General features: G+C 39.5%; 1 protein-coding gene across 1 annotated transcript in view; it reads right to left on the bottom strand.

The window, feature by feature from the left end:
* Nucleotides 1-12718, bottom strand: part of sigirr (single immunoglobulin and toll-interleukin 1 receptor (TIR) domain) — a 19935-nt gene extending 7217 nt beyond the window's left edge. The window contains exons 1-4 of the mRNA XM_029652259.2: nucleotides 12266-12718; nucleotides 1466-1682; nucleotides 1151-1278; nucleotides 380-520 (exon numbers count right to left, since the gene is read on the bottom strand). Coding sequence (XP_029508119.2) covers nucleotides 380-520; nucleotides 1151-1278; nucleotides 1466-1682; nucleotides 12266-12335 — 556 coding nt within the window. The 5' untranslated portion in view covers nucleotides 12336-12718. The remainder of the gene's footprint in view (nucleotides 1-379; nucleotides 521-1150; nucleotides 1279-1465; nucleotides 1683-12265) is intronic.
* Between the last annotated feature and the right edge of the window lie 318 nt (nucleotides 12719-13036).

The following is a 13036-nucleotide window of genomic DNA, read 5'->3' as shown; positions in this document are numbered from 1 at the left end:
TTGCTGCAAGATTATTTTCCTGCTGTAGCAAACTGGCTCAAATGAAGATCCTACATCTGTACAACTAACCATAGCCCACCTACAGCACAAAGTGGGCTCACACTTCCCATCCAATGCGTTTTAACCAGTGCAGTGGGTTAAAACTGGGGCTCCCGAGTGGCGCAGCGGTTTAAGGCACTACGTCTCATTACTAGAGGCGTCACTACAGAACCTGGTTTGATTCCAGGCTGTATCACAACTGGCCGTGATTGGGAGTCCGATAGGGCGGCGCACAATTGGCCCAGCGTCGTTAGGGTTTGGCCAGGGTAGGCCATGCCATCATTGTAAACAAGAACTTGCTTAGTTAAATAAAGATTTTTAAAAAATTCAAAATCCTCACCATTGATCTCATAGTCTCCATAGGAGTTCCTGTACCAGAGTTTGATATTGAGACGACACCTGGAGTAGACAACAGCAGCTATAGTCAGGATCAGGAAGAGACTGATGGCTGCTATCACTGATGCTGTGTGGCTGGGCTGGGCTGGGATCCCACAAACAGAAACCAACAATCATGAGTCATTAATAATCAGCATATAGTATGTATAAACTGGAAGTGGAAGCCAAAGTGTTGTCCATTAGCTTACTCCAATTAGGAGAACATAATAAAGGAAAATATATTTGTAAAAAAATATATATTATATAAATATATATTTACAAAATATATATAGAGAGAATTGAAAATGATGGAGATAATTACATTGATGGAAGCTACTATCTGCAGTATAAAAGCTGATCTACCTAAAATAAAAATAAAAATAAATAGCAGCATATCTGAATCCAACCTGAATCCATCCTGAATCCACCCTGAATCCAACCTGAATCCACCCTGAATCCACCCTAAATCCAACCTGAATCCATCCTGAATCCACCCTGAATCCAACCTGAATAGACCCTGAATCCACCCTGAATACATCCTGAATCCACCCTGAATCCAACCCGAATCCAACCTGAATCCACCCTGAATCCAACCTGAATTCACCCAGGCTCAGTTAGTTAGATCAGCTTTTATACTGCAGATAGTAGCATTGTATGCACACACTAATGTAAGTTGCCTTTGACAACATGTCTGATACAAGGTTCAGTCCATAAACCCCGCCCCCTGGTTTCTTACCGGTATTCTGCAGGCTGAAGTCAGCAGAGGTGTTCCTCACCTCACAGGAGTAGAGGCCAAAGTCAGCCTGCTCTCTAACCTGGACCTGCAGCACACTGCTCACAATCATTTGGGATTGGCTGGGAGTCCTTCCAGAAAAAAAAGAAAAAGGTGACCTCTGTATTTGTAATTGGTTGGATATTGTGGGGGGCTGAACATTATTTATTATTTAACCTTATTATATACAAATAAATCAAGAGTAGATTCCTATTTGCAATGACAACCCGTACATCAGTGTACATGTGATTTGGCAAGGTGACCTCCCGTTGAACTGACCAGGTGGATGTGTTCTGTGGGTAAAGGCTGAGGTTGAGAGGGGTCCCATCTTTGCTCCAGAGCAGAGTCCGGGAGGTAGCGTCACACCATTGGTCCGTCCGGTTCCAGGACAGCACGGCTGTACAGTTCAGAGCCACAAAGGAACCCAGGGTCTCCCACACCTCAGACTGCCCCCCACTGGGCAACTGAAACTCTGGGGCTTGGGTGCACAGGGATTCTGCATGAAGGAATGAATATGAACACATTTAACAAACTGAAAATAATATTATAATAATTCCTCCAGCTAAGTGAAATTCACAATACACGTCACTGCAATATTTTACATTTCAATCATTAAGCAGACACTCTTATCCAGAGCAACTTACAATCAATGCAATCAACTGACTGACTGACTAACTGACTGATTGACTGACTGACTGAGACTGATTGACTAACTGACTGACTGACTGACTGACTGACTGACTGACTGACTGACTGACTGACTGATGGACTGACTGACTGACTGACTGACTGACTGACTGATTGACTGGACTGATGGACTGACTGACTGACTGACTGACTGATTGACTGACTGATGGATGACTGACTGACTGACTGATTGACTGACTGACTGATTGACTGACTTACTGAATGACTGACTGAATAGTTGACTGAATGAATAGTTGACTGATTGACTGACTGACTGACTGACTGACTGACTGACTGACTGCAGGACCTAGGGCCCTGTTATCTCCCCAGCCCAATCTTGTAAGGCTGAACCAGCCAACTCTGCAGGCACACTGACTGAAACAAACCTCTTCTCTACAGGTGTAGCAAATACCAATTTAACTGACTGAAACAAACCTCTTTACAGGTGTAGCAAATACCAATTTAACTGACTGAAACAAACCTCTTCTCTACAGGTGTAGCAAATACCAATTTAACTGACTGAAACAAACCGACAATAGCTTCTGAGTTGCTTAGGAACGACAATAGATTCTGAGTTGCTTAGGAACGACAATAGCTTCTGGCCACCTCGAGGATATTCTATCACAATACGATCACATTTGGTATAACCAAACTATTGTTATTAATAGGTTATTACCATGTTATTACCACCATGTTATATTTACTTGGTTATTACCATGTTATTACCATTATGTTATATTTACTTGGTTATTACCATGTTATTACCATAATGTTATATTTACTTGGTTATTACCATGTTATTACCATAATGTTATACTTATTTGGTTATTACCATGTTATATTTATTTGGTTATTACCATGTTAGATTTATTTAGTTATTACCATGTTATATTTATTTGGTTATTACCATGTTATTACCATGTTATATTTATTTAGTTATTACCATGTTATATTTATTTGGTTATTACCATGTTATTACCATGTTATATTTACTTGGTTATTACCATGTTATTACCATAATGTTATATTTACTTGGTTATTACCATGTTATTACCATAATGTTATATTTATTTGGTTATTACCATGTTATTACCATAATGTTAGATTTATTTGATTACCATGTTAGATTTATTTAGTTATTACCATGTTATTACCATGTTATATTTATTTGGTTATTACCATGTTATTACCATGTTATATTTATTTGGTTATTACCATGTTATTACCATGTTATTACCATGTTATTACCATGTTATTACCATGTTATATTTATTTGGTTATTACCATGTTATTACCATGTTATATTTATTTGGTTATTACCATGTTATTACCGTGTTATATTTATTTGGTTATTACCATGTTATTACCGTGTTATATTTATTTGGTTATTACCATGTTATATTTATTTGGTTATTACCATGTTATCACCATGTTATATTTATTTGGTTATTACCATGTTATTACCGTGTTATATTTATTTGGTTATTACCATGTTATTACCATGTTATTACCATGTTATATTTATTTGGTTATTACCATGTTATTACCGTGTTATATTTATTTGGTTATTACCATGTTATTACCATGTTATTACCATGTTATTACCATGTTATATTTATTTGGTTATTACCATGTTATTACCGTGTTATATTTATTTGGTTATTACCATGTTATTACCGTGTTATATTTATTTGGTTATTACCATGTTATTACCATGTTAGATTTATTTGGTTATTACCATGTTATTACCGTGTTATATTTATTTGGTTATTACCATGTTATTACCATGTTATTACCATGTTATATTTATTTGGTTATTACCATGTTATTACCGTGTTATATTTATTTGGTTATTACCATGTTATATTTATTTGGTTATTACCATGTTATTATTTATGTTATTACCATGTTATATTTATTTGGTTATTACCATGTTATTACCGTGTTATATTTATTTGGTTATTACCATGTTATTACCATGTTATATTTATTTGTTATTACCATGTTATATTTATATTTATTTGGTTATTACCATGTTATTACCATGTTATATTTATTTGGTTATTACCATGTTATTACCGTGTTATATTTATTTGGTTATTACCATGTTATTACCGTGTTATATTTATTTGGTTATTACCATGTTATTACCGTGTTATTACCATGTTATTACCCTGTTATTACCCTGTTATTACCATTTGTTTAACCCTTTTTTGGTTACTACATGATTCCATATCTGTTATTTCATAGTTTTGATGTCTTCACTATTATTGTATAATGCACTATATATAGGGAATAGGGTTCTATAGGACTCTGGTCTAAAGTAGTGCACTATATAGGGAATAGGGTTCTATAGGACTCTGGTCTAAAGTAGTGCACTATATATAGGGAATAGGGTTCTATAGGACTCTGGTCTAAAGTAGTGCACTATATAGGGAATAGGGTTCTATAGGGCTCTGGTCTAAAGTAGTGCACTATATATAGGGAATAGGGTTCTATAGGGCCCTGGTCTAAAGTAGTGCACTATATATAGGGAATAGGGTTCTATAGGGCTCTGGTCTAAAGTAGTGCACTATATATAGGGAATATGGTTCTATAGGGCTCTGGTCTAAAGTAGTGCACTATATATAGGGAATAGGGTTCTATAGGGCTCTGGTCTAATGTAGTGCACTATATAGGGAATAGGGTTCTATAGGGCCCTGGTCAAAAATAGTGCACTATATATAGGGAATAGGGTGGCATTTAGGACTCAGGCAGAGGACTATAAACAGTACTTTATGACTCAGCAGAGCAGGTGGGCAGTATTGTTGCTGGTTACACAGTGACTGGAACAGGTCAACTTAATGGAAGGTGAAGGTGAACTGGTTTGCTTTTTCACCCAGTTGTTTTTACTTGCAGCTCAGCTCCCTCATGGGGCAAACGGGTACTTTGATGAATAGCAAATCGCTGAGGAGCAAATGCATTAGATGTAACATTGGGGAAAGTAGGATAATGAACATACAGTCAGTTCTTTAAGGGAAAACAGGACATACAGTCAGATCTTTAAGGGGGAAACAGGACATACAGACAGATCTTTACGGGGAAAACAGAACATACAGTCAGATCTTTAAGGGGGAAACAGGATATACAGACAGATCTTTAAGGGAAAACAGGACATACAGTCAGTTCTTTACGGGGAAAACAGAACATAACAGTCAGATCTTTAAGGGGGAAACAGGACATACAGACAGATCTTTAAGGGAGACAAGGGGCCATATGGGTTTAAAGAGCAGGTGTTCTAGAAGGGAGACAAGGGGCCATATGGGTTTAAAGAGCAGGTGTTCTATAAGGGAGAGAGGGGGCCATATGGGTTTAAAGAGCAGATGTTCTATAAGGGAGAAGGGGGCCATATGGGTTTAAAGAGCAGGTGTTCTATAAGGGAAAACAGAACATATGGGTTTCAAGATGTTCTATAAGGGAGAGGGGACATATGGGTTTAAAGATGTTCTATAAGGGAGAGAAGGGGCCATATGGTTTTAAAGAGCAGGTGTTCTATAAGGGAGACAGGGGGCCATATGGGTTTAAAGAGCAGGTGTTCTATAAGGAGAGAGGGGGCCATATGGGTTTAAAGAGCAGGTGTTCTATAAGGGAGAGAGGGGGCCATATGGGTTTAAAGAGAAGGTGTTCTATAGGGGAGAGAGGGGGCCATATGGGTTTAAAGAGAAGGTGTTCTATAAGGGAGAGAAGGGGCCATATGGTTTTAAAGAGCAGGTGTTCTATAAGGGAGAGAGGGGGCCATATGGGTTTAAAGAGCAGGTGTTCTATAAGGGAGAGAGGGGGCCATATGGGTTTAAATAGCAGGTGTTCTATAAGGGAGAGAGGGGGCCATATGGGTTTAAAGAGCAGGTGTTCTATAAGGGAGAGAGGGGGCCATATGGGTTTAAAGAGCAGGTGTTCTATAAGGGAGAGAGGGGGCCATATGGGTTTAAAGAGCAGGTGTTCTATAAGGGAGAGAGGGGGCCATATGGGTTTAAAGAGCAGGTGTTCTATAAGGGAGAGAGGGGGCCATATGGGTTTAAAGAGCAGGTGTTCTATAAGGGAGAGAGGGGGCCATATGGGTTTAAAGAGCAGGTGTTCTAGAAGGGAGAGAAGGGGCCATATGGGTTTAAAGAGCAGGTGTTCTATATGGGAGAGAAGGGGCCATATGGGTTTAAAGAGCAGGTGTTCTATAAGGGAGAGAGGGGCCATATGGGTTTAAAGAGCAGGTGTTCTATAAGGGAGAGAAGGGGCCATATGGGTTTAAAGAGCAGGTGTTCTATAAGCGAGAGAGGGGCCATATGGGTTTAAATAGCAGGTGTTCTAGAAGGGAGAGAAGGGGCCATATCAGTTTAAAGAGCAGGACATACTGTCAGTTATTTAGTTCTATAAATTCCTTGTTTTTCAGTCTCCTCTGATTTTGTTTGACAACTTCAAATCAACCAGAGATTAATACAGGACAACCACAGTGTAGTTAGTTCTATAGCAGCCCTAAAACACCACGGTTAGCAGACAACTATAGAGTATTGATTTGGTTTAGATGTTGAGTAGTTCTATAGCAGCCCTAAAACACCACGGTTAGCAGACAACTATAGAGTATTGATTGGGTTTAGATGTTGAGTAGTTCTATAGCAGCCCTAAAACACCACGGTTAGCAGACAACTATAGAGTATTGATTTGGTTTAGATGTTGAGTAGTTCTATAGCAGCCCTAAAACACCCCTGTTAGCAGACAACGATAGAGTATTGATTGGGTTTAGATGTTGAGTAGTTCTATAGCAGCCCTAAAACACCACGGTTAGCAGACAACCATAGAGTATTGATTGGGTTTAGATGTTGATTAGCTCTATAGCAGCCCTAAAACACCACTGTTAGCAGACAACCATAGAGTATTGATTGGGTTTAGATGTTGATTAGCTCTATAGCAGCCCTAAAACACCACGGTTAGCAGACAACCATAGAGTATTGATTGGGTTTAGATGTTGATTAGCTCTATAGCAGCCCTAAAACACCACGGTTAGCAGACAACTATAGAGTATTGATTGGGTTTAGATGTTGAGTAGTTCTATAGCAGCCCTAAAACACCACGGTTAGCAGACAACTATAGAGTATTGATTGGGTTTAGATGTTGAGTAGTTCTATAGCAGCCCTAAAACACCACGGTTAGCAGACAACTATAGAGTATTGATTGGGTTTAGATGTTGATTAGTTCTATAGCAGCCCTAAAACACCACTGTTAGCAGACAACCATAGAGTATTGATTGGGTTTAGATGTTGAGTAGTTCTATAGCAGCCCTAAAACACCACGGTTAGCAGACAACTATAGAGTATTGATTGGGTTTAGATGTTGAAGACAACCATAGAGTACTGATTGGGTTTAGATGTTGATTAGTTCTATAGCAGCCCTAAAACACCACTGTTAGCAGACAACCATAGAGTATTGATTGGGTTTAGATGTTGATTAGCTCTATAGCAGCCCTAAAACACCACTGTTAGCAGACAACCATAGAGTATTGATTGGGTTTAGATGTTGATTAGCTCTATAGCAGCCCTAAAACACCACTGTTAGCAGACAACCATAGAGTATTGATTGGGTTTAGATGTTGATTAGCTCTATAGCAGCCCTAAAACACCACTCTTAGCAGTGGGGGGGGAAAACAGGTCATGAATTTATCTGCAAGCATACACTGCCATAAAGAGCAACAACAGGTCCCTTTAGTATAAGCAACCTTTAACCATTTAATCCCCACAGCAGAAAGAACAACAGAAGTACATAGATTTCCTCCCCTCACGGTCTGTCAGTTAGAACTACTACAATGACCAGTTTGTCAACATATTCATGTATGGTAAAGAGCAGGCTAGCTAAGAAGCCCCTGGGGGAAGTCCTTAGGATTGGCTTCATCTGTTGTACACACAACAGTGTTTCATTTGAACCGCACTGTTTCGTTTCCCGGAACACATTTGACAGGTACAGGTGCTGTGCCGAAAATCTCCCCAAAATGAAACGCTGCCTAACGTGATCAGATATCTCAACAAGCAAGTATGTCGCAGCAATGAAGAATTGAGTGCGTGCGCGTTCACGCGAACTGTTTGCGATGTATTTAAAAAAAAAAAAAAATCAATCAGATTTCATTCAAGTTTCCTCCTATGTAGTTGTGCTTCCACCTAAAAAACGTAATGTGAAAACGTGCCTGATATTGTAAGAATTGATTCGTGTTGGGCCGCCCCGGGTTTATGGCTTGCGCAGCCGGTACCAACGCGTTGCCACTGGCCATTACCGGGGTGAAAGAGAAACGCGCGCATGTATCGCTCAGAACTAGAATGATATTCACTTTCTATGACCTCTCTTCCTCTCTCTGATCTGAGAAGACATGAGCCTGCAACTCTCATCTCCCCAGCGTTGCACTTTATCATTTATTTCCTTATGGAATCATAGTCGCGGGATGGGCGCTGGAGGTACCGCAGCACCCCTGATAAAAATCAATACGTTTGCCAAAATTATATAATTACTGCCTGTTGATAAAGCAATGAAATAATTCAGAATAGTACATCAAGAGTAGTAGGCATATGATTTAGCCACAGAGGATCAATAGCTCTCTCTCTTGTTGTAGTCTAGCTGTGTATTGTGTTTAGCTCAATCACAAGGCATTGCCTACCGTCGGGAACGCACGACAAGTCTGTCTCGGTAAACAAACAGCACCCAGTCAAAACCTTTAGCAAAATCTCTAATGACATCACGGGAAAAACACAGGTTGGAAAGCAGATGGATCCTGCAGAAAAAAAATAACACAATCTGTCTGTAGGCTACCAAATATGTTATCAACTTCCAAATATACCTATTGAGCGAACAGTATTGTTTTACAAAGTAGAACGAGAGTGAGATAGGATTTTGGCACGAGTGCATCAACCATCGCCGGAAACTGGACATTTTTATCGTACAATATGTGTCTAGGCTTTTCATATATTCAAGACAAGGTCGTTTTCATTGATCTCAGATTCTCAGGATGTCAGAGTAGCCTGTAAATGACAGATAATTTATAAAGGTATTAAAAACTATTATGCTAAAATCTCCAGTCATCTAATATGATGTGGAATTACATGAAATGCGTGTGCAGCTTCTGTAAGCGCATCTACACTACTGCTCTGTGCCAAGGGAGGTTAATTATTGATCTATTTTTACATTTATTTCATCTTTATTTAACCAGGTAGGACAGGTGAGAACACCTTTATTTAACCAGGTAGGCTAGTTGAGAACACCTTTATTTAACCAGGTAGGACAGTTGAGAACACCTTTATTTAACCAGGTAGGCTAGTTGAGAACACCTTTATTTATTTAACCAGGTAGGCTAGTTAGGATTTAACCAGTTAGGCTAGTTGAGAACACCTTTATTTAACCAGGTAACACCTTTATTTAACCAGGTAGGCCAGTTGAGAACACCTTTATTTAACCAGGTAGGCCAGTTGAGAACACCTTTATTTAACCAGGTAGGCCAGTTGAGAACAAGTTCTCATTTACAACTGCAACCTGGCCAAGATAAAGCAAAGCAGTGCGACACAAACAACAACAACAGAGTTACACATGGAGTAAAACAAATGTACAGTCAGTAACACAATAGAAAAAAATGAAAGTCTATATACAGTGTGTGCAAATGTCGTGAGGTGGTAAGGCAATAAATAGGCCATAGTAGCGAAGTAATTACAGTTTAGCAAATGAACACTGGAGTGATAGATGAGCAGATGGCGATGTGCAAGTAGAAATACTGGTGTGATAGATGAGCAGATGGCGATGTGCAAGTAGAAATACTGGTGTGATAGATGAGCAGATGTTGATGTGCAAGTAGAAATACTGGTGTGATAGATGAGCAGATGTTAATGTGCAAGTAGAAATACTGGTGTGATAGATGAGCAGATGGCGATGTGCAAGTAGAAATACTGGTGTGATAGATGAGCAGATGGCGATGTGCAAGTAGAAATACTGGTGTGATAGATGAGCAGATGTTAATGTGCAAGTAGAAATACTGGTGTGATAGATGAGCAGATGGCGATGTGCAAGTAGAAATACTGGTGTGATAGATGAGCAGATGGCGATGTGCAAGTAGAAATACTGGTGTGATAGATGAGCAGATGTTAATGTGCAAGTAGAAATACTGGTGTGAAATAGCAGATGTTAATGTGTACTGGTGTGATAGATGAGCAGATGTTAATGTGCAAGTAGAAATACTGGTGTGATAGATGAGCAGATGGCGATGTGCAAGTAGAAATACTGGTGTGATAGATGAGCAGATGGCGATGTGCAAGTAGAAATACTGGTGTGATAGATGAGCAGATGGCGATGTGCAAGTAGAAATACTGGTGTGATAGATGAGCAGATGGCGATGTGCAAGTAGAAATACTGGTGTGATAGATGAGCAGATGCGACATGCAAGTAGAAATACTGGTGTGATAGATGAGCAGATGTTAATGTGCAAGTAGAAATACTGGTGTGATAGATGAGCAGATGTTAATGTGCAAGTAGAAATACTGGTGTGATAGATGAGCAGATGGCGATGTGCAAGTAGAAATACTGGTGTGATAGATGAGCAGATGGCGATGTGCAAGTAGAAATACTGGTGTGATAGATGAGCAGATGTTGATGTGCAAGTAGAAATACTGGTGTGATAGATGAGCAGATGTTAATGTGCAAGTAGAAATACTGGTGTGATAGATGAGCAGATGTTAATGTGCAAGTAGAAATACTGGTGTGATAGATGAGCAGATGTTGATGTGCAAGTAGAAATACTGGTGTGATAGATGAGCAGATGTTGATGTGCAAGTAGAAATACTGGTGTGATAGATGAGCAGATGGTATGTGCAAGTAGAAATACTGGTGTGATAGATGAGCAGATGTTGATGTGCATAGAAATACTGGTGTGATAGATGAGCAGATGGCGATGTGCAAGTAGAAATACTGGTGTGATAGATGAGCAGATGGCGATGTGCAAGTAGAAATACTGGTGTGATAGATGAGCAGATGGTGATGTGCAAGTAGAAATACTGGTGTGATAGATGAGCAGATGGCGATGTGCAAGTAGAAATACTGGTGTGATAGATGAGCAGATGGCGATGTGCAAGTAGAAATACTGGTGTGATAGATGAGCAGATGGCGATGTGCAAGTAGAAATACTGGTGTGATAGATGAGCAGATGTTGATGTGCAAGTAGAAATACTGGTGTGATAGATGAGCAGATGTTGATGTGCAAGTAGAAATACTGGTGTGATAGATGAGCAGATGTTAATGTGCAAGTAGAAATACTGGTGTGATAGATGAGCAGATGTTAATGTGCAAGTAGAAATACTGGTGTGATAGATGAGCAGATGGCGATGTGCAAGTAGAAATACTGGTGTGATAGATGAGCAGATGGCGATGTGCAAGTAGAAATACTGGTGTGATAGATGAGCAGATGGCGATGTGCAAGTAGAAATACTGGTGTGATAGATGAGCAGATGGCGATGTGCAAGTAGAAATACTGGTGTGATAGATGAGCAGATGGCGATGTGCAAGTAGAAATACTGGTGTGATAGATGAGCAGATGGCGATGTGCAAGTAGAAATACTGGTGTGATAGATGAGCAGATGTTGATGTGCAAGTAGAAATACTGGTGTGCAAAAGAGCAATAAAATAAATGCATGCAATGATGTATTATAAAGATGTTGTTTTCCTGTGTTCCGGTCCCTCAGAGCCTCGCAGGTCACCACCCTTTTCCGGAAACATTCCCATTTACAAAGTAACCACTGCACATACACACAGACACACACTCTGTTTTAACAATCTGTATATGATTTATTATTAACATGGTGGTAGCACTGAGCTGTATATCCGGGTACGAAGTCCAGATTGGAGCGATTGTCGTCGTTAGTGTCCGACTGGTCTAGAGAACTCATGACTGAATGACACTTGAAAGGTTGCGGTGTTGAGAGCCGACAGATGTGTACTTGTCATTGATTGGTTGTCTCTTCTCCAATTGATTGGCAACTGTCTCTTGTCTTCTAATTCTATTTATTTTAATGAGTAATGTATCTTTAAACAGAGATAGGCTGTTCGTTCGACATTATGACGCAAGGAGGCGTCACTTTCGTTCGTTTCAACAACCTGTGCAAAGAATTTCAAACTACATATAATATTTATACCGTATATACTAATGGAATTTGCAAGAAACTCAAATCATATTCTTCAGCAAAAAAACAACCCTCTCGCGCTTTACGCACGATAGCATGCGGTAAAGTTTATAAATTAGAGCCACATTTTCTGATCAATAAAATAACATACAATTGAATCGGTTTTCCGTTTAATCGATTAAACAATATTGTCAATAGATTAAATGACAGAATATAATCTTACCTCCAGCACACACCGACATCCTGTTCCATAAAGTACATGTCAGAATGAAAGCCAACTGGTTCGAAGTCATTTTGTAAGGTAAAATCGTTCTCTTTCCTTCTTATTCCGAGTGTTCAATCGCAAGGCACACGCTATGGCCCTAGGATTATATCGTATCACCCAGCCCCAGTGGATAAAACATTAGGAATTAGTTAAATAAAAAATAATAACTCCCAAGGCATGACTCGGTTCAACTGCTTGAATGACTTCTGTGTACGGGTGGTCACGTGACGTCTCACCTGTTCAAGTCAACTTTCAGAAGTAGGCTATCTGCTTAGTCTACTGGTCGCAAAAGTCCTCCCAACATGCTTAAACGGAACGGGGTTTTTAGTCTCACCTGTTCAAGTCAACTTTCAGAAGTAGGCTATCTGCTTAGTCTACTGGTCGCAAAAGTCCTCCCAACATGCTTAAACGGAACAGGGTTTTTAAAATAAAAGAGTCATACAAGCGAGTTTAAAAACTGTAGGCTTCACACACTGTAATACACGAATCTGCCCCCCTCTGCACACACACACAGGTACCTACAGTAAAACGTTATGTAGGTAGGTTGTAATGTGGGTCATTGGTAGTAAAAAAAAAGTAAAAGTATGTCGCTTTTTTAAAACAAAAATAAATGTCTTGTTAATAGTAATTAAATTAATTTGTTGGGCGCTTTCACAACTATTTCACCTGTACAAGTGTGTTTTATACACGTGTGAATTGCAAATGTGCCTTTTCCATATCCCAACGCCC

Source organism: Oncorhynchus nerka, linkage group LG9a (genome assembly GCF_034236695.1).
Source record: "Oncorhynchus nerka isolate Pitt River linkage group LG9a, Oner_Uvic_2.0, whole genome shotgun sequence".
Classification (NCBI taxonomy): Eukaryota; Metazoa; Chordata; class Actinopteri; order Salmoniformes; family Salmonidae; genus Oncorhynchus; species Oncorhynchus nerka.
The sequence above is the reverse complement of the archived record's forward strand: the minus strand, read 5'-3'. Positions and strand labels throughout refer to the sequence as shown.